This window comes from Urtica dioica, chromosome 1 (genome assembly GCF_054948205.1).
Source record: "Urtica dioica subsp. dioica isolate 48M chromosome 1, U.dioica_male_clone48M_v1_H2, whole genome shotgun sequence".
NCBI classification, from domain to species: Eukaryota; Viridiplantae; Streptophyta; class Magnoliopsida; order Rosales; family Urticaceae; genus Urtica; species Urtica dioica.
Genome location: NC_142756.1, coordinates 58,158,286 through 58,182,808, shown reverse-complemented (window position 1 = coordinate 58,182,808; position 24,523 = coordinate 58,158,286). Strand labels below are relative to the sequence as shown.

The window sequence follows — 24,523 nt, the reverse complement described above, 5'->3', positions numbered from 1 at the left end:
GGTGAATGATTTTCCAGCGAGAAGCAGTTTGTCGGGATGGAGTGGTCAAGGGTACCTTGCTTGTCCGACGTGTAACAACGACACACCGTCTTTCAAGGCTCGAAACAAGATTGTTTACTGCGACCATCGTCGATTCTTGCCGTTGTTACACCCGATGAGGAAGAGCAAACTGTACAAGGTACGAAATGAGAATATGATTAAACTCCGTATGTAGGTATTCGACACTAACCGACTCGTTAATGGTTATATGTAGGTGTTTCGCATGAGCCATGACGGATTACCCGTATCCTCCTAATTATACGCATTAGCATTGGGACCACATTTTGTACCACAGACGTATCCGTGTTGTGTAGTGAATGGAGTTAAATTTATCTCCTGTCAACGTGATAGCAGAAGAACGATTCAGAATAGCGGGGTATGTGTACCAAGTGAAGGAGGTCACGACTTCTACGGTCAAGTAGAAAACGTCATTGTCTTGACTTATCAGAACGATTGTCGTGTCGTCTTATTTCAATGTCGTTGGTTCGGTGACCAAGATCCGAGGAAAAGGACACGCAACGACAACAACTTGACAAGCGTGTATGTGGCAAAAGAATGGTACAAAGACGAGACATTTATTTTGGCAACTCAAGCAAAACAAGTTTTCTACTTGGAAGATAACTTGAATGGTCCTGATTGGCGAATCGTCGAAGAGTGTAATCATCGAAATGTGTGGGATCTTCCTGATATTGACCTCATTCTTGGTCAATCTTCGTCTTCAGTTTAGCTGTCGGTGGAACCGTCAGATTTGGATTCACTGTCGACGCGTCATCAGTCTGCGATACTAGAGCCCATGAGCAATGAAGGACTGAACTTGGAATATATTGAAGAAGAAGAGTTCATCGATGACGAAGAAGCCGACGACGATGATTTGATGGAAGAAGATGATTTGTCAGACGACGATGATTGATAATATATAACGTTTTTCATTTAACTACTAAATTAACATATTTAAATTATTACGAATGCATAACTAAATAAAGTTTGTTTTGAATTTCAGATGGCTACGGCTACAGGAGCTTGAGGCACCGGAGGCGGGGATGACAACTTAGCGCGTCTCCCGAATTATTGCGAGTCGGCGCTCGTACGCGATGGCGGCAAAGAAGAAGACGAGGAGATCGAATCGGCCGTGCGTGGGACGACGCTCGGGATTTGATCTGAGCGTGCACGGCGCCCCGGGGTGAAGGAAGTCGTTATTTATAACGAGGAGTTTCAGCCTTTCTTGCAGCCGGAGCGAAAGATGGATCCGGATCTCGCGACGTTCGCGAACACGCTCGGGTTGGTCGTCCGAGACAAGATCTCGCCTACGGTCCCAAGGTGGACGCATGCGAACGTGGAGCCGGCGAAGGAGGCTGAGATCCGAGAAGCGATTCGAGACAAGTACGATATTCGAGTCAATGGTGACACAACCGGGAAGAAGGCGATTGTCGATGCGGCAATCATTTTAGACGCGAAGACCCGTCTTCACGATTGGAGGCATACCTTGCGGTCATGGTTCGACATTGACTGCAAGAGCATGATCGGGAGGGAGCGTTCGTAGTGACTGAGGGGGTCGAAGACCAAGAAGTGAGTTATTTTATTTATCAGCCAAGCATTCTCTCACCATGAGGTAATTGTATGATTTTCCAAGGTAAAAGAGCACCTGACCAATTCGAAACAAAAATAAATAGAAACAGAGTTCCAATAAATGGAACCCATGGCCCATACAGGTGGCGCGGTCGATGAAACCGAGGACCGTTAAGCTCGACACCGAATGGGAGACGTTTATACAATGATATACGAGCGATGAGTTTAAGGTAATCAAATCATTTACGTTAAATATTTGTTTACTCTTTTACTATACGATTTGTTATTTACGTGTATGTTTACTTATATTACATGCCATACAAGCGAAGAACAAGGTGAATTGCACGAAGAGTCGACAGGGGACGATTGGATTCTTGACCCACCGCATGTAGAACGTAAGTTTTATGTTTATATGATACATCAAATCGTTAAAGCTATCTAACACTTGAAATTTTGTAAACAGCGAGAGCTTGTTTGCGAACTACAAGCGCCGACATCAGTCCGACAAGTCCGAATGGCTGACTGCTGAAGCCTCCGCTCGTTATGTAAGTTTACATTTATTTTGTCTTATTTTTCGATTAATATAAACGAACTAGTTAATTATATCAGGATCGACTGGTCGATAGGTTCAACACGTTGCGAGCGGAGGCTGAGCAATAAGGAGCGAACGTTGATATTTCCGTCCTAGAGCAGTAGGCGATCCGCGATATTATGGGTTCGCGGAGTGATCACTTGACCGGCGTCAGATGCTTGGTGCCATAAGGAGCACGAATGGCGGCTGAAATCGCCGAAGTCTACTGTCGGACGCAGGAGGTTTTCACGTCGACCCTCGCCTCGTTCGCCGAGGCAATACAGAATCAGGTGCCCGGCCTCAACCTGAGCTCGTTTATGCCAAAATTTCCGCAGAGTTTGCAGCAGGCTCCGTCGACCCACATCCAGCAGACTCCGACGACCGGCGTCCACACTCCGACGAGCGGCCAGCAGATGACTCCTGACGGTAGTCAGACTTCCCACCGTGGCGGTCCGAGTCAGTCAGCTGATGAGCACATTATTCCGCCGAGCCTTGCAGAGTATCAACGCCAGCAGAGCATTTCACGTCGAGGCCCAGGAAAAAAAGGACGACGACCCAAAGGCCGCAGCTAGTCTTTTATTAGATATTTTGTGTATAGAAGATTATTATTTACATGTATTTTTACATATTTCTCGTTTATCGAAATCGTAACTGGATTTTATATATAAGTTGATTTCGATACTATAATTTGGTTTCTATTTGATTTTTCATTTTAGAATTTCATAAACGAAAAAAATTAATAATTAGCGACGGAAAAGTCGTCTCTAATTCTTGTAATGAGTGAAGTTATTAGCGACGACTATTCCGTCGCTAATTCGCGCGGGAAATTTTCACGCGCGAATTGGCGACGACTAAATCGTCGCTAAATATATTTCACAAAATTAAAAAAATGTCTTGGTTTATACATTTCGAGACGACATTATCGTCGCTAATGTCGTCGGTAAATATGTAGCGACGACTATTTCGTCGCTAAATATATTTAGGCACGGACATTTAGCAACGATAATAATCGTCGCTAAATAGATTTAGCGACGACTAAGATGTTATTACCGACGAAAAAAATCGTCGGTAATGACTCTATTTGTTGTAGTGTAATGGAGTTGATCTAAACTTACAATGGAAGTCCGACTACGAGTCCCTGGCATATCGTGATCTGCGAAGTTCTAAGCTGTGGACTCCCGAATGCACTACGCCACGAGCTCGGCTCCCGAGATCGATTGCCTTGTAGCAGACACTGGACGAACTCCTTTCGCCCAGAATATCACCCGGGTTAGAAGTGGAGATGCTGGGAAGGTTAGACTTCCCAAGTATTCCGAAACTTATAACCCAAAATCTCACATGACGGCCTTCCGCATTGCGATGGGTCAAGCATACATGAGAGATGATGAAAAAGAGGTCGGGTACTCTCAGTTGTTTGCCAAAAACCTGTCAGGAACTGCCTTAGATTGGTTCTCCCATCTCGAGGAAGGATCGATTAGCTCATTTCAACAACTCTCGACCGCCTTTTTGAAACATTAATCTATGCTAGTAGAGGATGAAGCGACCATGGCTGATCTATGGAACACCCAACAAACTCGAGACGAAACCCTAAAGAATTTCATGACAAGATTCAAAACTGTCATGTCTAAAATCCCTTGTGTCGAGGCCGAATCGGACCTAAACACCCTTAAGAGCGGACTCTGGAACGAATCCAGGTTTCGAGAGGAAATGGCGGTAAACAGGCCTCCCACCATCGAAGATGCGATTCATCGCGCTTCGAACTACGCGAAGGCCGAAGAAGAAAGAACCTTCTTGTCAAAGAAACATAACCCAAAAAGAATCCCATCGACGACACTCCATCCAGCCATTACAAAACCACAAGGCACAAGACCATTACAAAGCAACGAATGAAGGAAGCCACAAGGCGCTCCGAACCATACTTATAACGTAAATGATGAGGGCGCCTCAGAAAAGGGCAGCTCTAAATGGCCCCATGATAAAAAGAAATACTGCGACTTCCACAAGAGCTACGAACACGACACTCTGGATTGTGTCGTAGCTAGAAAGGTTCTAATTGAAAAATACAAGAACGGAGAATTGAAAACATCGATCTGGGCCCGCCACCCCAGAAAAAAGAATATAACAACGCTAAGCCACGAGGAAATCCCTCTCCAAAAAGAGGGAGATCCAAGGAAGACGACAATAACGCACCCCAGGCAAAACCAAGAATCGACTACATCATGGGAGGTTCAAAGTTTTGCAAAGAAAGTATCAACTCGATAAAAGCCTATCACCGCCAACTTAAAGGCGCACCAAGGTCCCCCGGATCTCGAGAAAAAGTTGACTCCACAGTCTCGTTTAGCGAGAGCGACGCCCGAAGACTGCATGGACCCCATGACGACGCTCTAATCATTGAGCTAGAAGTGGGTAATTGCATAGTAGCTAGATATTAATCGACGACGAAAGTTCGGTAGACGTCATATTCAAAACCGCCTTGGACAAGATGAATATCAAAGAAGCCGACATCGAGCGCAGACCCAACTAGCTATCCGGATTCAACGGCGAAACCACCCCATCCCTAGGTGTCATCGAACTCCCCGTACAAGCCGGGGACGTAAATCGCATGGTTGAATTCACCGTACTCGACTGCCCCTCTCCATTCAACATAATCCTTGGGAGACCATGGATTACCAGAATGAAGGCAGTACCTTCTACATACCACCTATGCGTACGCTTCCCGACCCCCAACAGAATCCAAGAAATCAGGGGAAGCCAAGAGGCTTCCCGAATCTGCTACATGAGCAATCACAAGATGATCACCGAAAAGATCAAGTCAGAAGAAAGTAAACCTGAAGAACCCTTTGACAACGAGACCGACAAAAGTCAATAGCAATTAATGACTATCGGAAGCGTAACAGCAGACCCGATATCAAAGGAAGGAAAATTAGAAGAAAATGACGAACCATGCGCAGAAATGGTAACACAGGTTCAAATTGATGGAACCAATCCTAAACGATGCGTAGACATATGGGCCGAATTAAAAGGGAGCATCCGCCGAGAGCTGATCGCTTTCCTGAAAAAGAACAAGAAAACCTTTGCATAGGCCACGGAGGACATGCCAGGAATCGATATCAATATCGCGTCACATCAACTTAATGTAGACCCTGGCCACAAGCCCGTAAAACAGAAACAAAGAAAACTTGGCCCAGAGAGAGCCAAAGTGATCAACGAAGAAGTGGAACGGTTATTAAAGGCAGGGCTAATCCGAGAAGTGAAGTACCCCGACTGGCTAGCCAATACGGTCGTAGTTAAAAAGGATAACGGGAAATGGCGTGTGTGCGTCGACTACACCGATCTGAACAAAGCATGTCCGAAAGACAGCTTTCCCTTACCCCACATCGAACGCTTAGTCGAAGCAACGGCCGGTCACAAGATCTTGTCCTTCATGGATGGATTCTCAGTGTATAACCAAATCCTTATGTATCCAAACGATCAAGAGAAAACTGCATTCACGACCAACAAAGGCATTTACTGTTTTAAAGTCATGCCATTCGGATCAAAAACGCCGGAGCCACATATCAACGGTTGGTGAACGAAATGTTCGTCGAAAAAATAGGAGAAACCATGGAGGTTTACATCGACGACATGCTGGTAAAGTCTCTACGCGATTCGGATCATGTCACACATTTGGAGGAATGTTTCGAAATCCTAAACAAATACCGAATGAAATTAAACCCCTCTAAGTGTACCTTTGGAGTATCCTCAGGAAAGTTCCTCGGATACATGGTAACCCAAAGAGGGATAGAAGCAAAGATTAAAGGCCGCATCGCAACATTAAGCCGATTCATATCTCGATCGATCGATAAATGTTTACCTTTTTACAAATTGCTAAAAGGAAACAAGAAATTCGAATGGACCAAAAAGTGCGAAGGCGCTTTTAAACAATTAAAACAATACCTAGCTGAACCCCTAGTATTGGCCAAACTGAAGGAGGGAGAAGTTCTCTACTTTTACGTCGCCGTCTCGCCCGCGACGGTAAGCGAGATACTCGTCAGAGAGGAACACGGAGACCAAAAACCAGTTTTCTACATTAGTAGATCACTTGTTGACGCCGAGACACGATACCCTGCAATGGTAAAACTTGCCCTCGCCGTTGTCACAGCTGCTCGAAAGCTCCGCCCATACTTTCAGTCCCACTCAATAGTCGTAATGACCACACAACCACTACACTCTTTTCTCCACAGCCCTAACCAATCATGAAGGCTGACCAAATGGGATGTGGAATTAAGGGAATGTGATATAGAATATCGAATCAGAACTTGCGCGAAATCACGTCTTAGCCAACTTTCTTATCGAGCTCCCCACAAATGAGTGCGAGACGACTATCGGTATCGGAAACTGGACACTCAAGGTCGACTGCTCATCAACAAGACAAGGGGCAGGCATTGGGATACGCCTGGTATCACCGCACGGGAAGTGATCGAACAATCCTTTCGACTGGACTTTGCCGCATCGAACAACGAAGCAGAATACGAAGCGCTAATCACAGGATTGCGCTTGGCAAAAGCCGTGGGAGCAAAATCCGTCTCCGCTTTCTACGATTCATAACTCGTTGCAAACCAGTTCAGCGGAGAATTCGAAACGAGAGACGAGCGCATGGAGGCGTACGTTCAAGTGGTAAAAGAGATGAAGAACCAATTCGGTAAGTTCGAATTGAGTCGCATCCCTAGAGGGGAAAACGCAACCGCCGACGCCTTAGCCGCGCTAGCTTCAACATCAGATCCAGGGCTAAGCCACGTTATACCGGTCGAAGCGATAAAACAACCTTCTATCACTACTAACAATACAAACATAATGGTAATAATAGAAAAGGGGGACTGGAGAGAGGATATAATCAAGTATATCTCTGAGGGACACACCCTAACAGACAAACAACTGCGCCAAAAACTAATAAGTCGATGCGCAAGATTTTCTCTCATTAATGGGGCACTTTTCAAAAGAAACGTCACATGAATCTACTTACGATGCGTAGGAAAAGAAGAATCAAAACGCATACTTTCCGAAATCCACGAAGGAGAATGCGGAAATCATGCAGCTGGAAGGGCTCTGGCCATCAAGATAAAAAATCAAGGATATTTTTGGCCAACCATGATCACAAACTGTGAGCAACACTCACGGAAATGCGAACGTTGCCAAAAAAACGCCCCGAACATCAAACAACCAGGAGAAAATCTATCCTCAATCTTTGCTCTATACCCATTCCTAAAATGGTGTATGGATATCGTAGGTCCCATGCCCAATGTGCTAGGAGGGTTCAAATTCATCGTGATCACGACAGACTATTTTTCAAAATGGGTCAAAGCTGAAGCATTCGTCTCAATAAAAGATGTTGACGTTAAGAACTTCATTTGGAAGAATATAATCTATCGACATGTCACCCCACAAGAGATAATCACAGATAATGGATCCCAGTTCATATCAAAGGAATTCAGACGCCTTTGCAGAGCCGAAGGAATTACCTTGCGATACTCGACACCCCGATACTCACAAGGGAACGGACATGCGGAAGCTGCCACCAATAAAACCATCGTCAATAACTTGAAGAAAAAACTCACCGCCAAAAAAGGACGCTGGGCCAACGAGCTCCCAAGAGTATTGTGGGCCTACCGTTCGAGTCCTCGAAGACCCACTGGCGAAACGCCGTATTCTTTGGTTCATAGGGTTGAGGCGGATTTACCAATCGAGCACGAAGTAAGAACAATACGCACCACATATGCGATTGAAAATGAAGAGACCAATGAAAAAATGCTATGTGACTCCCTCGACTTAATCGACGAAAGGAGAGACCAAGCATTAATATGTTGGAATCGATCTAGGGTTTAAGAAAATAATTAACGCTTCGGTAAGCGGGGGAATTTTAAAAATTTTCTTTTACAAGTAAAATAGTTTTTACTAACCTAGACAAAGAGCAAGTACATATAAATAAAAACTATTATGAGCTAAGAAGTTTACTAACCTTTCTTGAAGCTTGAACTTTGAGAAGCTTTTGGAAAGTTTGCAACGCTCGTCTCCCCTCGCAGCACGTCTCTCTTTCTTTCCTCGGCACCTCGAGCAACCACGAAAGTTTCTATCACTAAATCACTCGAAATAAAGGAATCAGTGAGTGGGCACTTTTAAACACTACGACTTAAGAACGAGTCTTGAAGTCGTAGAGCTAAACTCTAGGTCAAATGAGGACCTAGGTGCCAAAACAATAAAACGAAGTTGACTAGAGAGAGAGAGGAGAGGGGCGGCCACAAGTTCTAGAAGAGAGGCTCTCAATCTCTAACTTATGTGGAATGAATGAAATGAGAAGAATAAGACTCATATTTATAGGAGAGGCTTTACCTTCAATAAGGTAGTTTCCTCTTCTTTAGAATATCACATATTCATGAGGAAATAATCCTTATTTCCTTTTCTCATTTTGGGCGTGTAAGCCTTGCCATCTAGAAGCAAATTTGTTTCCTGTTTTGCTTGCCTTGGCCGCCCATGTCATACTCTCCTAGAGGAAATTTGTTTCTTCTTTTTCTTTTGGCAAGTGTCTTCATACATTAATGCACAAAATAAACTCTCTTTCACACTAAGGGCTGCACGAAATTTGGTCTCCCATTCACTTGGGTTGGACGGCCAAAAGCCTTCTAGAAAGGCTTTCTAGGTTTTCTTTTAATTGTTCATGACAACATAAGAAAAGCCCATTAAGAATTTTCTAGTAAAATTCTATGAAATGAAATTAATTCACAAGGCCCAATAAACATGTTATGGCCGTGTGATATAATATGTCATCATATGACATTGTCAAAAAATTTATTGACATTCATTTCCTGCCATGTCCAAAAGGACAAAATTACCCTTTCGACAATTTTCGTTATTGTTTTGACTTAGCTTCCAGTTTAACTATTCCTAATCGATGTGATTCGTGACAGTGACCTCATGGACCCAAATGAACAAAGCTTGAGCTAAACACTTGGACTCAAAAGTTCACAAACCTTTTCCAAGTTTAGCTTAATGCCAACTGACTCCACTAAAGAGTTGACACTGAAAATCTCTCGGTTCAAATGAATTTATTTTCTACTCAATAATTCAACCTAATTATGATGAGCGGATCCACTGAATATTATCTGTGTTTACCCTTCATGAATATCATCAGCTAGTCGGGATTTACAAAATTACCATTTTACCCTTCTAGCTGTTATTTCCTCAACTCCTTTGTCGCTTGTGAATAAGTTAGAAACAATGTATTGACGAGCAGCTAACAAGTCACATTGTTTCATCCAAAAAAGTCAAGACTCAATTTGGACACTGGCCAGTTCATTTATTCACACTCCAAGGAACAAAGCATGAGGTGATATACATTGCATTTCAGCAATCTTGTACATGAATTCCATATCTATGAGAACTTCACAAAGTTACTCATGACATTCTCACAACTTAGTACTTCACCAATAGGCCATGTTCGGAATCACATAGTGAGTCCGAACTCTGACTTTCTCAAATGAGAATACTAAGGTGTGAAATGACACGTCTCATTTCAGGATTAAGGTAAGCACGATGCAATTCATACATAGTGACTTCGAGACATAAGAGGTTAAATGGTTTGTTCTTATCTTGTCTCTAGAAGTGCACTGGTCAATTCAGTACCTTCGGAAGATACCTAGAAGAACTATAGAGTCTCCAACTCTCAATGCCTCATAACCAGACATCATAGATTCTTCTAACAATCATACTGAGGTCAATAGTCCTTTGACCCTTAGATTGCGAATATATCATTTTAAGCAAACTACGAAGAGTTTGTTCATGCAAATCTACATTTGTCTCTTCGTAAGTTGTTTAGTTTGTTTATGGACTAAAGACTAATGTTTTATCATAAAGCTTCAGACAAGGAAGATTGAATGAACGTTTCAACTTTTATTAATAAATAAGCAATTACAAGCAAGAGTCTTCGTAAGACTATATGACATCATATGTACATAAATACACACTACAACTCTTCTTGTGGGCACCATTGACAACATAATACGCATGGAACAATACCGGCGATCCATCGCTCGGTATTATAACAAAGGTGTCAACTCTCGAGGATTTGACATGGGAGACCTCGTGCTAAGGAAAGTATACCAAAACAGAGCTGAAGAAAATGCCGGAAAATTAGGAGCAACCGTATCGAGTCACGGAAATCCCACGTCCAGGAGTCTACAAGATCGAGACGCCAGGAGGAATCCCCGTACTAAAACATTGGAACGTAATGAACCTTAAGAAATACTACTGTTAAAAGTAACCACAATAATCGAACTACGTTATGGCTTGATCCCAAACATGGGTACGTAGGCAACCTTGTACCGAGGTTCAACCCCCACCTCACATAAATGAGATAAACTTGTGCCAAACAAGTTCGATTCGACCAATTTGCCAAGACATGGTAGGTTCGACTTGTTAGGAATATTGCCCACTTGAAGATAATGAATAAATGATTACTAAATTCGATAATAAGATTACTTTATTAACATTATATGATTAGTGGGTTGAGTTCTAAACAATTAGAATCAATAACAACTATCTTCCATAGCCTCCGTATTAAACTGAGTCACGTGCTGGGCACCTGAGTTCGGTCGGTGAGCTAAAACGAGGTCGATGACTGATATACGCCTGGAAAGCTATATCTAAAGTCATATATGTGGAATACATAGGTGAAGGCTGATCACTATGTGGGAGCATTCTACACTTGTGGTAAGTGTACGACTTGGACAGGTCTTGGTTGTAGATGTGTCGTTTAAGGACCGTTACAACACACTAACCGAGGCCACTATGATGGTCACAGTGAGACTTGATCTAAATCCTGAAGTGATCATGGACACTGGGTTATGTTACTGAGCTCTTTGACTCATTCGCTAAAAGGCTATTCATGCTAATCACAGCTTATGTCTTGGGAGTTTTCTCAGAGCATAATTCGAGTGGGAAATGATTTACAGATACGAAATCCAGCCTTCCTGAAAGAAGGTTAATGTTCTCTCACCTAAGGGTTGATTCCAGAACTGATAGATTGCTAGCACTTTCGAAGTAAGTAACGTTCGAAAGAATCTTTCGCTGGGGAAGCAACAATGCTTAGGGCTGATATGTATCAAGAGAAGTATAACGAAAAAATTGACTTCTCTTGACACGGGTTGAACCTGGAGGATCTTGATCACGAACTGATTATATCAGTGGACACTCGTCACGATGAGTAAATATAATTCTAGTATAAAGGAGAGTTCAGTCTTGGCTTACAATGTGGAGTATTTGACCAAGATTAGACGAATCGATGGGAAAAGAGAAATGACTATTTCGTCTTTTTCATCGGATTTGTTAAGCTTCTATTACTAGGTCCATAGTCCCCGATTCGGTTCTGATAAAGGCGGATAAGAACTTTCGTATAATAATGTTTATCATTATTAATCTCACTTGCTGTAATTGTGATTGACAACATTAATTCGGGAAAACGGGTATTCGCAGAATTAAATAAATATTTATGGTAGAATTGTTTATTTATTGTTTGATCAAGTAAATAAACAATTATTAATTATTTGTTTATTGTTGGACCAAGTAAATAAATAATTAATTGGGTTTTAAGCAATTGGGCCTTGTACAAAATATGAAAATCGGATTTGGGAATTTTGGCATGAGAGTTGCGCAAATCCCCTTGGCCGTGTGCCTAAAAACCGATTTTTATAATATTGGTATTTACCAATATTTTCTCTTTAGTTGTTTAAATAAAGGAGGGAGAATAATATAAAATATTGTCCTATATTTTCTCCTTATTTAAAGGAAAGTATTTAGGAGAATATATGAGAATATATTTAAAAGGAAATAATATATTCTCCTTTATTCTCTCACTAAATAATATATTATCTATTTAAATAGAGAATAATATCTCATAGATATTGATCTGATGGATGAGAGAAAGAGTAGGATTCACTTGTTAAGATCCAATGGCCTAGATTTAATCCACTAGTGTGAACACAATAAAAGGAAATAAAATATTATGGAAGATTCCATGAATATCTCCTTTTACTACTATAAATATGGGTTCATGAGAAGGCAAAAATAAGAAATTATTTTGTGAAAATTTCGTGCATCCTAGCCTCCCTTGGCCGTGCATCTGCCTCTCCATCCCCTCGGAAATTCGTTTCCATTCTTAGTAAAATAAGAGCGAGATCTCGAAACACTTAGTTTCGTGATCTAGTGAGATAAATACTGTGTCCATTCATCTTTCTTATTAGTCTAAGAGATTACGTTTCGAAAGACTAAGGTGTCATCCTCGAGTCCTTCATCAAGACGATGCAAGGAGTACGCGATTTGTTTAGGAGCGTTCTGTAGCTGAACCGAAAATCAATGTAAGTATTCGTTTTTCGTTCAAATCGGTTGCTTGATAAATATGCTCTCGTGAATTAAATTAATTAAACATAACTAGATCTTGTTAATTATAACCATAATTTAATTAGCTTATGATCAGCGTAATTAATTATTTTTCCGCATTAATATGGTTATATGGTGGAATCATCTCAAACGAGTCGTATCAGAGCTATTGTTCGTGTCTGATACGCGCTCGATTCCCCAACACGACTCACACCAGTGAATGAAATTACCTAAGCGTTGTTCTAACACGGTGTACGATAAACCACTTTAAACCCGACTTATGAACAAAGAAGGGTTTGAAGTCTCGGTTCGAGAGCTTAATAAAGTATAGGCATCATTCGGAAGCATGCCATATATATGCAATCCCGATATATCAGGGGTTCGACTTATGATAACCGAACACATCATACGAACAAGTTGCAAAGAGCACGCCCATTCGAACGCGTAAGCAACGAAATATTTGCAAAGGGTAAATAGTTACGAATAAAGTAATTATTAATCCTAAAGCACACAATTCAAATAAAGTGAAAACATAGCATTATCAAATAATTATATGTTCCAAAACAAAAATGATAAAAACAAAATCTTGTTCAACACAAATGCCCAAAACAGGGGGCCCAAATAATCCAAAAGCCAAACACACGAGCAACTTAACAAAAACTTGACAAAAACTGAAATAACTAAAGCTCGACCCAGCCGAGGGCGAGCTCATGCAGAAGGCTTCGATGAGGACTCCCCGGCCTTCGCCGTCTCCCCGGCCTTCGCCGTCTCCCCTTCCTTGCTAATTCGCTCTAGCATGACCTCCGAGTTCCCCAACATCGACACCGAACTGGTCGGGGACCTCGCCTTTGTCGGTCATGACGAGGTCCGGAGGAGATCGCTCCGAATAGGGAGTAAAGACGAGCTCCTCAACTCCGGAAAGAGCAAGCAGAGGGACGGCATCCGGCTCGGCTTGGAACGTCACCAAATCTTCCTCGGCCTCTTTTAGGTCAGAAGGAGCGTCTTCGATCTCCTTGTCGATGACTTCCTGGAGGATGCCCGCCGCCACCTTGGCCTGGTCGAAATGACGCTGGACAAGCGCCCTCTTCTTCCCGGCCGCCACGAATTGGCGGTAAGTGGTTAGTACGCCCCTATATTTCAGGGCGACTGCTTTCCTATCGGACCTGATGCCATCATCCTTGGCGGACTTCCTCGCCCTGTAAAGGAAGAGGTTGTTCGCCCGCGATTTTCCCAGCTCAGCCTTGGTCTTTTCCAGCTCGGCGGCCATCTTCTTGTGGGAACCCTTCATGAGATCGAACTCCTTCTTCAGCTCGGCGTGAGATTTCTCGAATGCGTCGAGCTAACTCTTCAGCTCGTTTTGGCGAAGACGATGCTCGTTCGCCTCGGCCACCAAGTGGTCCATCTATCCAATGGACCCCCGGCACTTCTCCAGCTCGAACTCCGAAGCCTTCATCTTGGCCTTCGCCTCCTGGGCCATGACGAGGCTGCTTTCCACGAGAACCTCGTAGCCAAGGAAGCCCTTGTTCAGCTCGGCGAGGTACTGCCAAAGTAAATTAGGATTAGAAGGAGTAAAAAGGAAAAGACGACAATGCACAGAGTTCTAGCTTCACTTACCCGAGCGCTAGCCCCGCTGACGGTCCGGAACAAGTTCGCTCCATGGAGTTTGGTGACAGTAGGGAGCCGGTATTCCGGGAAGTTGAATTGCCGGAACAGGCAGGCCGCCGCCGCGGGATCCTCGCAGATCGGGCGGTCATCGTTCCCGTTGAACCCCAGCTTGCACAGCTTCGCCGGGGCCCCTTGCCCAGGAACGGGCTGATGAGACGGGGGACGCCGTTGTGGAGAAGAAAAGGGACGAGCTCATCACGCCCTTCCCTTTTTCCTCCGAGCTCATCTGGGAAGAGGTATCGTCCCCCTTCCTCTTCGCCGCCATGGTCGGAACCACGGGACGGCTGGTTTGCTCGGTCGAGGCCTTTGGAACCTCGACGGTTGGCGGATCCATTTCCACCAGCATCAACTTGGGCGGGGCGACGATCATCAGCTCCTGAAACCCGTCAGAAGATGTCGCTCCACACCTGGAGGCGGACTCCTTCTCCGCCGATTTAGAGGCGACCTCAGCATCCCGCTCAGCTTTCTTTGCCGCCTTGGCGGCCTTCTTCTGGGCAACGTAGTCGACGCCTTGATCATTCATCTCGTCGTCGGTTGAAAGGTCGTCTGCATATATAAAAAAATATAAGTAAGAATTGGAAGTTAGGTTAGAAAGCTCAGCTCGACAAGGCGAACTCACCAGAGGATGGGACATGATAGAGTTTGGCTTTCACAAATCGAGCTTCGGTAAATCCCTTCCAAGACACTTCACCGCCTCTGTCACGACCCCCGAGCTCTAGCTCGCACGTGAGCCGCGACGTGCTCACATCTCTTTCCTCCAGCATACTTCAATGAACATAGCATTTGTATATAGTAAGCGGAAATAAATTAAATAGCTATAAGACATATAATAAGTAACAGAATTTTCGGGGAATTTTTTTTTTCGTTTTTCATTCACACACAAGTCTTATAGTGACTATATACAGAACAAAACAAACTTGTTTGTTTATACATATCTTACATATAACGTATATACAAACACGGACACAAAACAAGTAACTAGAATACAAGTTTACTAGTTACATAACAAAACTCTCTTTTTCCGCGTTTAAACAATAAATCTCATTGCCACAGGTCGAGCGACGCAAGCCTGGACTAGATCTCCTCCTTCTACCCGAGTAAAGCCTTTCCTTTGCCTACATTACCAATGGTCATAAACTATGAGTCAAAAGACTCAGCAAGTGGGAGTATATCTAGTAATAAAAGCGACTAGATGACATGTGACGTGCACATAACACATAAAATATGCATGAAAGACATATGATTTCTATCATATGATATGCAAGCGTGTGCACACTTACTACATGTGAACTTGACATTCTGATCTTTAGGTCATCCAACCACTCACTGCAACGACCCTCAGAATGACAAGTAGCCAACCCTCAGACCCGAGCAATTTAATCACGAGGGTGGCTCCAAGTTTTAAACTTCGTCTAGGATCCTCTAATGGTACCATCTCCAATCATATGGGCGCTTAGGAGCTCCCTGAAAGCTCAGACGTGCCCGGCACGCCGGCTAGTTACCAATTACAACACTGCGCCCGTCAAGTTTCTCTGACAAAAACACAAGTCTTCAGACTTGCTGGTACCATCGACATCTGTTCTTTTTAAATGTTTGGTACCCGATGGAATCAGAGTACAACCCTAAACTACAACGGGAAGAGCATCGTTTCGAGTAGAACTCGATTAAATATTGTTTAATATGCTCTTCATAGTATTTTGAAAGAGAAATCAAGGTGTGACCCTTGTAGTCCCTAGAATAGATATCTCAGCTGGAATCTGAGAACATCTGTCCCTGCTTTTCCCGTAAACCCGTCTATCGGGTAAATCTAAAATTAGTAAGTCAAGGAAAGATTAACTAATCAAATAAGAGACGGCTTGGGTTGTTAGCGGGTTACGCTTGAACTTAACGGGACCAACCCGAAGCTACATTTTCAATAATAGTAGCCGAAGCCTTAATCTTGATTAGTTTGTCAAATTCATGGGCTTCAACTAATCTTGCTTACTAACACAGTAAAATGCACATAAACATGTGATTCCCTTGGTAAGTAGTTGACTTTATTCCCACTTACTTGGACTCCTGATTCGCTAGCTCATTCCCTTTCTAACGCCTAATTGTTACGACGATAGCTGAAAATATCTGAGGAATAAGATGGAGCGTTGAACACCATTAGTTCTGCACTCGCATAAATACTAATCTACAAATTCTCATCACAGAGAAACTGAACAAGGCACACAGAACTCATATCCGTCACACGCAAAACATACGTTCTCACTTAAGAGAATCATAGAAAACAAGAACACGATTCCCACATGAAACAGTGATCAAGAGAGAGAACAAGTAGCGACTAAACATGAACTCAAGATTAGTTATGCTAAGAAAGCATTTACTAACCCAAATCCCTTAGGCCGAGCCCAAAACTAGAACCAAAGCTCAACGTTAAGAACTCGAGTGGGAGAAAAACTTGTTTCTTTCCACTACGATCCATCAATACGCAAGGCTCTTTGCACGACATTTGTGTAAGTTTGCGGCCCTATGTCACTGCTATCCACCTGACGAACCATTTCCAAGTTAAGGACATGCATAAACTTCATTTTACGAGCTGCATCGGTCAGCACTAGGGCAGGAGCAAACCTAGCGAGCTCGTCAAACTTGTTGGTTTACTCAGCCACTGTTAGGGTTCCCTGGTGCAAGTTCATGAACTCCTTCACTTTTCCAGATAGATTGGCTTCACTCAAGTACTTTCCGTAGAAAAGATTCAGAAAGTGATTCCAAGTCATGGCTTCGACATCCTCTGTCATCACAACAACCTCCCACCAACTCCATGCTTCTTTCTCGAACTGGTTCACTGCGCAAGCGATTTTTTCACCATCTGCGAGTTGCATATACTTGAAGATTTGTTGGATCTTCTTTACCCAAAGTTCAGCAATCGATGGGTCGGTACTCCCATCGAAAGTTGGAGGTTTCTGCTTGTGGAACTTTTCGTATATCGGTTCTCCAACCGGAGGCACAACATCTGGGATTTGGAAGTTTAGTACCTCTGGCGTAGTTTCTGGAGCTGGAGGAGGGTTTTCACCTTGATTTGCCACCGGGGGTACAAGATTTGGCTGGGGTTGAGCATTGACCCTCTCTAGCAACAACGCGATTGTTTGGGATCTGTACTATAGGCTCGTACCTCTGAATCCTTGATTTCTAAGGAGGCAAAAACCCAAATCTGGTGGATGAACAATCACCGTCCTCGATCGAACAACCAAGCTACAACCTCAGGACATCGCCGTTGTAAAAAATTTTCTTGAAGTCTTTCCGGAGGATCTACAAGGTCTACCTCCCCAGCGTGAAGTCAAATTCAACATTGAGCTTATTCCGGGTACTGCACCAATATCGAAAACCCTATACCGTATGGCTCCTACATAACTGAAAGAGCTCAAGAAGCAACTCCAAGAGTTGTTGGATAAAGGATTTATTCGACCAAGTCATTCACCATGGGGCGCACGACTTCTTTTCGTCAAGAAGGCTGATGGTACATATGAGAAAAGTATTGAGCGGAAGATGATTTCCCTGCTTTCATTAATCGGCAATATATAGAATACAATTAGGTTAACTACTTCCTAAAATAAAGCAATAAAATCTGCTACAGTTAAAACAAAATAAAATCTAATAATATAATTAAAACTAATTCCTAAATTAGACGCAGCTAATTATCTACAGAATAACTTGATTCTCTACGACTAACACTCCCCATCAAGTTGGTGCAAAGATATCTATCATGCCCAACTTGCTAATGAGTTCTTCAAACTTTTGGCGATAAAGTCCTTGGTAAGAACATCTGCGAGTTGTTCCGTTGTTGGAACACATGGTATGCAGATTTCTCCTCTCTCTAACTTCTCCTTGATGAAATGATGATCAATCTCCACGTGCTTAGTTCGGTCATGCTGGACTGGATTGTGTGCAATGCTGATTGCTGATTTGTTGTCACAAAACAGCTGCATAGGGGCTTCGAACTCAATCTTCAATTCTTCCAGGATGCCTCTCAACCACATCACCTCGCATAATCCTTGAGCCATAGCTCTAAATTCTGATTCAGCACTGCTTCTAGAGACCACATGCTGCTTCTTTGTTCTCCATGTCACAAGATTTCCCCAAATGAACATGCAATAGGCCGAGGTAGATCTTCGGTCGTCTGAGTTTCCTCCCCAATCAGCGTCAGTGAAGACCTCAACTTGTCTGCTCTGATTTTTAGTGAAGAGTATGTGGGAGTTGATATCTCTCCCTTCCATCGGGCGAATTGGACCAACTAAGCCTAAGGCAAGTTCGGCCTAAAAGGGACTCAAGGTAATCATTAGTTCGGCCCAGAGCCCAGTTCGGCCTAAAAACCCTAGGCGCAGGCGAGATCGGCCCAAGACAATAGCTAGAAGTACTTCATCAAAGGACGAACCCCAACTCGACCCAGGCCCATAAATGTTCCTAGACGGTCCCGCCAAGTAATTTGAACGATGGATCACCTAAGAAACGGTCAAATCGCCTAAAGGTGTGGATGTATGCGAGACTAGAGGAGTGAAGACCGGTTCTGCTCGTACACGTGTATCGATCTGAAGAAACAGGAGGATCATCGAGCTAGCTATAAAAGCTCACGCCATTTTCATTTTGGGACTACTGAATTTCTGGAGAGATTGCGCTATATTTTTCTACTCATTTGGAGTTTTCCTGCTTATTCTCAAACAATTTCCTATTCTTGTAAGGTTTACGTCCAATAATCAATAAAAAGGAATTTCCTTTTGTTCTTTATATATTCAAATTCGTATTAGCTTGACAGCTGCGCAATCTTCTGCTGAAACTCATTGAAACCACTGCCGAATTCCAGAGATCAACCCGATCCCAGGTTGATAGCTTGACAGCTCCGCAATCTTCACTTCAAGAGCAGCTCGACGCTGAGCGAGCTATTCTGCTGAGTTCGACCGGTCCGCCTACCGCAAACGGACGAAGGTTCGCCCCATCCGGGAGGCGACTAAGCTTCTCCGGGATCCACATGTCGCCCGACACGGCCGGTCGTAGCAATACGGCCGGAATTGGCCAGTTCGATGGACAGGTCGAGGCCAGTGTTTGGCGAGCTCGATCGACTCAAGGCGACCTACCGCCCCCGCCTCCGGGAGGCCCTCCTCCGGATATGTTCCTCAAGTTATCAACCTCCCCCGAGAGGAAGGAGCTCCTGAGGAACCGAACTATTTCGAGCCGATAGTTCGTCCGGAAGAAAGAAGCCCTCAGAGAGGAGAAATCTGAACTGGGGGAGAACAGTTCGCCATAGAAATCCCGAGGGATGATCACCCCGCGTTCGATGCCTTACGTCAGATGGTGGAGGAGAAGTTCCGGGCTGTAGACTCTCGAATGCACTATGCCACGAGCTCGGCCCCCGAGATCGATCGACTGGTGGCAGATACTGGGCGAACCCCTTTTGCTCCATGTATTACCCAAGTCAGAGTTGGGGACACCGGAAAGATAAGGCTCCCCAAGTACTCTAGTACTTCCAACCCGAAAACATATGTGATGGCCTTTCGCATCGCGATGGGGCGAGCATGTCTGCGAGATAACGAGCGAGAAGCAGGGTTTTGCCAGTTATTCGCCGAGAACCTGACAAGAAGCTCCTTGGATTGGTTTTCACGTCTCGAAGAACGATCGATAAGTTCTTTTCAACAGCTGTCGGCCGCGTTCATCAAACACTACTCGATGCTAGTAGAAGATGAGGCGACCATGGCAGACATATGGAACACCCAACAAGCCAGAGACGAAACCCTGAAAAGCTTTATGACAAGGTTTAAGACCGTCATGTCAAAAATCCATTCCGTGGAGGGAGAATCGGCTCTGAACGCTCTCAAAAACTAACTGTGGCACGAGTCCAGATTCCGAGAGGAAATGACCGTAAACAGGCCGCCCACCATCGAGGATGCAATTCATCGCGCCTCGAACTACGCGAAAGCTGAGGAAGAAATGGCCCTCCTGTCAAAGAAACATAATCCAAGGAAGGTCCCTTCTATGACACCTGTTCCGGCCATGGCCAGAACACCTGGAATGAGATCTTCCTGAAACAATGAATGGAGGAAGCCTTCAAATATCCCAAAACATGCCTTTAACATAAACGACGAGGGAGTTTCCGAAGGAGGCACCCCGAAAAGGCCGCGTGACAAGAAAAAATACTGCGACTTCCACAAAAATTACGGACACGACACTCTGGATTGCGTCGTAGCCCGAAAGGTACTTATTGAGAAATATAAAAATGGAGAGCTGAAAAATGTCAACCTGGGACCACTGCCCCAGAAGAAGGAATTTAACAATAACAGAACCCGAGGAAATCCCTCCCCGAAAAGGGGAAGGGCAAAGGAGGACGATAACGACGTTCCCCAAGAAAAACCCCGGATCGACTATATCAAGGGAGGTTCAAAGTTTTGCAGGGATAGCGTAAACTCAATTAAGGCACGCCAACGTCAACTTAAAGGCACACCGAGGTCATCTGAGTGCCAAAAGGTAGAAGATACCAGGATCTCATTCAATGTAGACGATACCAAAAGGCTATATGGGCCCCATGACGACGCTTTGATCATCGAACTCGAAGTGGGTAACTGCGTAGTAGCTAGAATCTTGGTTGATGGAGGAAGCTCTGTAGATGTTATATTCAAAACCACTTTGGATAAAATAAACATCGAGGAGCCTGAAATTGAGCACAAACCCAACCAGCTATCTGGGTTCAATGGGGAAGTAACACCCTCTCTAGGAATCATTGAACTCCCCGTACGGGCTGGAGACGTAAACCGGATGTCGAATTTACCGTTCTCGACTACCCATCCCCGTTCAACGTTATCCTCGGAAGACCTTGGATACATGAGATGAGGGCGGTACCGTCAACCTACCACCTGTGCGTACGATTTCCGACTCCCAACGGGATACAAGAAATCAGAGAGAGCCAGGAAGCATCCCGAATTTGTTATATGAATAATCATAAAAAAATCATCGAAAAGCATCAGCAAAAGAAAACAATTCGGAAGGTCCACCTAGCAAAGAAACCAATGAAGGCCAATAGCAATTAATGGCCATCGGAAACGAGATCATCCATCCACCTCTGATGGAAAATTTAGAGGAAAAAGACGAGCCTAATACGGAGTCAATAACACAGATTCAGATCGACGGAACTGACCCCGAGAGATGCATAGGCATCGGGGCCAAGTTGAAAGGAAATATACGCCGAGAACTAATAACTAAGGCGGCACAAAAAAACCGTAAAACCCGTTAACCGGACCGGATCAGTGGTTTTTAGACCGTCGGTCCGGTTTAAAACGGTTTTTTTTATCCGATCCGGTCCGGTCCGGTTTATCCATTATAAACGGTCCGGTTCGGTTTTTTTTCTTAAACAACGGTCCAAACCGGACCGGACCGGATTCCTATATATATATATATTTATTTTTTGCACTGTTATTCGTTTGAAATTTGAATCATTTCCCTCTTTTTTCATTTAATTTTCGTTTTCCACTTATTATCTTTGTAGTCGGTTCCCACTTTATCGGTTTCCTCACCACATTAATTATGATTTATTAAATACATTAGGGAAAATAACATATTTATACCCTGTGTTTTAGTGAAATGTCGAGTTTAACCCTCGGTTTTCAATAATGTCGAGTTCATACCATCTGTTTAACAAAAATGACAAAATTATACACTGAAATGAATAACAGCGTCACAAATCTCCATTTCATTGATATTAACTCTTATATAAGAAAAACCAAGTCAAATCTAAATCAGTGCCCTAACTTCCAAATTCTCAATTTTGAAATAAAAATAGCCTTAAATTGAAATTAAATAATAAAATTCATACCTCATAAGAAATGACTTCATTCCGTGTTCGAATTGTAACTCTAAATCCTGGATTCTCTGTTCGAATATGCGATTTTGATGACTATCAACTATCGATGTTTACCCCTTTGCATCTTTCTGTGTTCTTCACGATTAAGAGACTGTTGTTTATTTTTTAGTTTTTAAATAAATTACATATATGGCGTGAATGAATAAAGATAATTGGTGTTTATATATAAATATTATAGTCAACGTCAATGAAAAGTCAATAAAAAGAATATTCGTGACACTGTTGTCTATTTCAGGGTATAATTTCGTCATTTTAGTTAAACAGATGATATAATTTCGACATTTTTGTTAAACAGAGGGTATGAACTCGACATTTTTGAAAACCGAGGGTTAAACTCGACATTACACTAAAACACAGGGTATAAATATGTTATTTTCCCAATACATTATTATCCCAACACGTAACCCAACACATAACCCAACAAAACCCAAGTTACCCAACACACGTTACCAAAGATAAGAAGCTTTTCTGACTCATGAAAAAAAGGAGAAGAAAGAAGAAAAAGAAACTTTGAGAGTTGTGACTTGTGACCGGCCATTGAATTCCAAAGAAGAAGAAAAACAACAACAACAAATCCTTATCCAAATCTCATTTGAACAAAAAAATCCCACATTTATTGACATACAATCAGGCGCCACTCTTCTCCGACGAATCCGAACGGACGACTCCAAAATTGCATGCCATCTATCCATTGTTGTTCCCGCACGCTACAGATTTCAGAGACTCGACATCTCCGTTCTTGGGTTGCTGTTATTTGGGTATTACTCATCTCTGGGGTTTGTTTTTTTTTTTTTTTAACTAAGATGTCTGGGTATTTCTCAAGTCTCAGTTTTGGGAGTTTTGTATGTAAATGAAAATTAAAAATGATGTTTGGTATTTTTATAATAATAATAATGTATTATTGTCTATACGATTCCAATAAGAGATTTTTTTTCTTATTTCATAAACTTAGAACTTCACGGGATATATTGCAGAAGATTTGTATACGAACGGTTTAAACCAAAACCGGACCGAACCGAACCGGTTTAAACGGTTTGGTCCGGTCCGGTTTTTTTTCTTGTACGGTTCGGTTTGGTTCCAATTTTCATAGACCGTTTGATCCGGTCCGGTCCGATTTTTTGACCGGTTTAGGACCGGACTGATCCGTGCACATCCCTACTAATAACGTTTCTGAAGAAGAACAAAAAGACGTTTGCGTGGACGACAGAGAACATGCCAGGTATAGACCTCGAAATCGCCGCACACCAACTCAACGTCGACCCCAGTTTTAAGCCCGTAAAACAACAGCGTAGGAAACTCGGCCCAGAGAGGGCTAAAGTGGTGAACGAAGAAGTAGAGCGCCTCTTAAAATCCGGTTTAATACGCGAAGTAAAATACCACGATTGGCTCGCCAATACCGTCGTCGTCAAGAAAAAGAACGGTAAATGGCGCGTATGTGTCGACTATACCGATCTTAATAAAGCCTGTCCTAAAGACAACTTTCCACTACCACATATAGAACGCTTGGTGGAAGCCACCGCCGGCCATAAAATCTTGTCATTTATGGATGCGTTCTCAGGGTACAATCAAATCCCGATGCATCCCAATGATCAGGAAAAGACCGCTTTCACAACCGACAAAGGTATCTATTGCTATAAGGTGATGCCCTTCGGGCTCAAAAACGCACGGGCCACGTATCAACGATAAGTGAACAAAATGTTCGCCGACAAAATAGGAACAACGATGGAGGTTTACATCGACGACATGTTAGTAAAATCATTACGAGAGACAGACCACGTCTCACATTTAGAAGAATGTTTCAAGGTCCTGAACAGTTACCAGATGAAGCTAAATCCATCAAAATGTACCTTCGGGATATCTTCTGAGAAATTCCTCGGATACATGGTAACTCAGAGAGGGATTGAAGCCAACCCGGACCAAATACAAGCACTCCGAAATTTACCTTCCCCAAAAACAAAAGGGAAATCCAGAGACTAACAGGACGCGTGGCAGCCCTGAGTCGATTTATCTCTCAATCGACCGATAAATGTCTACCATTTTATAAACTCCTAAGAGGAAACAGGAAGTTCGAATGGACAGAAAAGTGCGAAGAAACATTCGAACAACTAAAATAGTACTTAGCCGAACCTCCAATCTTAGCCAAGCCAGAAGTAGGGGAACCGCTCTACTTATATGTCGCCGTATCACACACCGCGGTCAGCGGAGTACTCGTCAGAGAAGAACGAGGAGACCAAAGACCTGTGTTTTACATAAGTAGGTCACTCGTTGACGCAGAAACAAGATATCCGGCAATGGAAAAATTAGCTCTGGCCGTCGTCACAGCAGCCCGAAAGCTACGACCATACTTCCAATCCCACTCGATAGTAGTAATGACCACTCAACCTTTACGA

General features: G+C 43.3%; 3 protein-coding genes across 3 annotated transcripts; 2 read left to right on the top strand and 1 right to left on the bottom strand.

Moving 5' to 3' along the window:
• Positions 1 to 5,779: 5,779 nt before the first annotated feature.
• On the top strand, positions 5,780 to 8,038 carry LOC149408216 (uncharacterized). Its single transcript, XM_089624466.1, has 3 exons — positions 5,780 to 6,361; positions 6,779 to 6,857; positions 7,443 to 8,038. The coding sequence occupies exons 1-3, from the start codon at positions 5,780 to 5,782 to the stop codon at positions 8,036 to 8,038; spliced, it is 1,257 nt and encodes a 418-aa protein (XP_089480592.1).
• A 5,298-nt stretch (positions 8,039 to 13,336) lies between these two features.
• On the bottom strand, positions 13,337 to 14,462 carry LOC149408215 (uncharacterized). Its single transcript, XM_089629093.1, has 2 exons — positions 14,198 to 14,462; positions 13,337 to 14,123 (listed from the first exon to the last, which is right to left on the bottom strand). The coding sequence occupies exon 2, from the start codon at positions 13,869 to 13,871 to the stop codon at positions 13,365 to 13,367; it is 507 nt and encodes a 168-aa protein (XP_089485219.1). The 5' UTR covers positions 13,872 to 14,123; positions 14,198 to 14,462; the 3' UTR covers positions 13,337 to 13,364.
• A 5,672-nt stretch (positions 14,463 to 20,134) lies between these two features.
• On the top strand, positions 20,135 to 21,106 carry LOC149408214 (uncharacterized). The gene is made up of 2 exons (XM_089624459.1): positions 20,135 to 20,245; positions 20,324 to 21,106. Exons 1-2 carry the CDS (start codon positions 20,135 to 20,137, stop codon positions 21,104 to 21,106), a joined length of 894 nt encoding a protein of 297 aa, XP_089480585.1.
• Positions 21,107 to 24,523: the final 3,417 nt, after the last annotated feature.

Bases quoted from the DNA above. Each gene is read 5' to 3' on its own strand.
- LOC149408214 (XM_089624459.1), top strand. From the start codon at position 20,135: ATGACCGTAAACAGGCCGCCCACCATCGAGGATGCAATTCATCGCGCC. The intron at 20,246-20,323 runs GTCCCTTCTATG...GAATGGAGGAAG, and splicing joins AGAAACATAATCCAAGGAAG to CCTTCAAATATCCCAAAACA.
- LOC149408216 (XM_089624466.1), top strand. From the start codon at position 5,780: ATGGAGGTTTACATCGACGACATGCTGGTAAAGTCTCTACGCGATTCG. The intron at 6,362-6,778 runs GTAATGACCACA...GTTGCAAACCAG, and splicing joins TTCAGTCCCACTCAATAGTC to TTCAGCGGAGAATTCGAAAC. The intron at 6,858-7,442 runs GTAAGTTCGAAT...TGGATATCGTAG, and splicing joins AGAGATGAAGAACCAATTCG to GTCCCATGCCCAATGTGCTA.
- LOC149408215 (XM_089629093.1), bottom strand. From the start codon at position 13,871: ATGAAGGGTTCCCACAAGAAGATGGCCGCCGAGCTGGAAAAGACCAAG.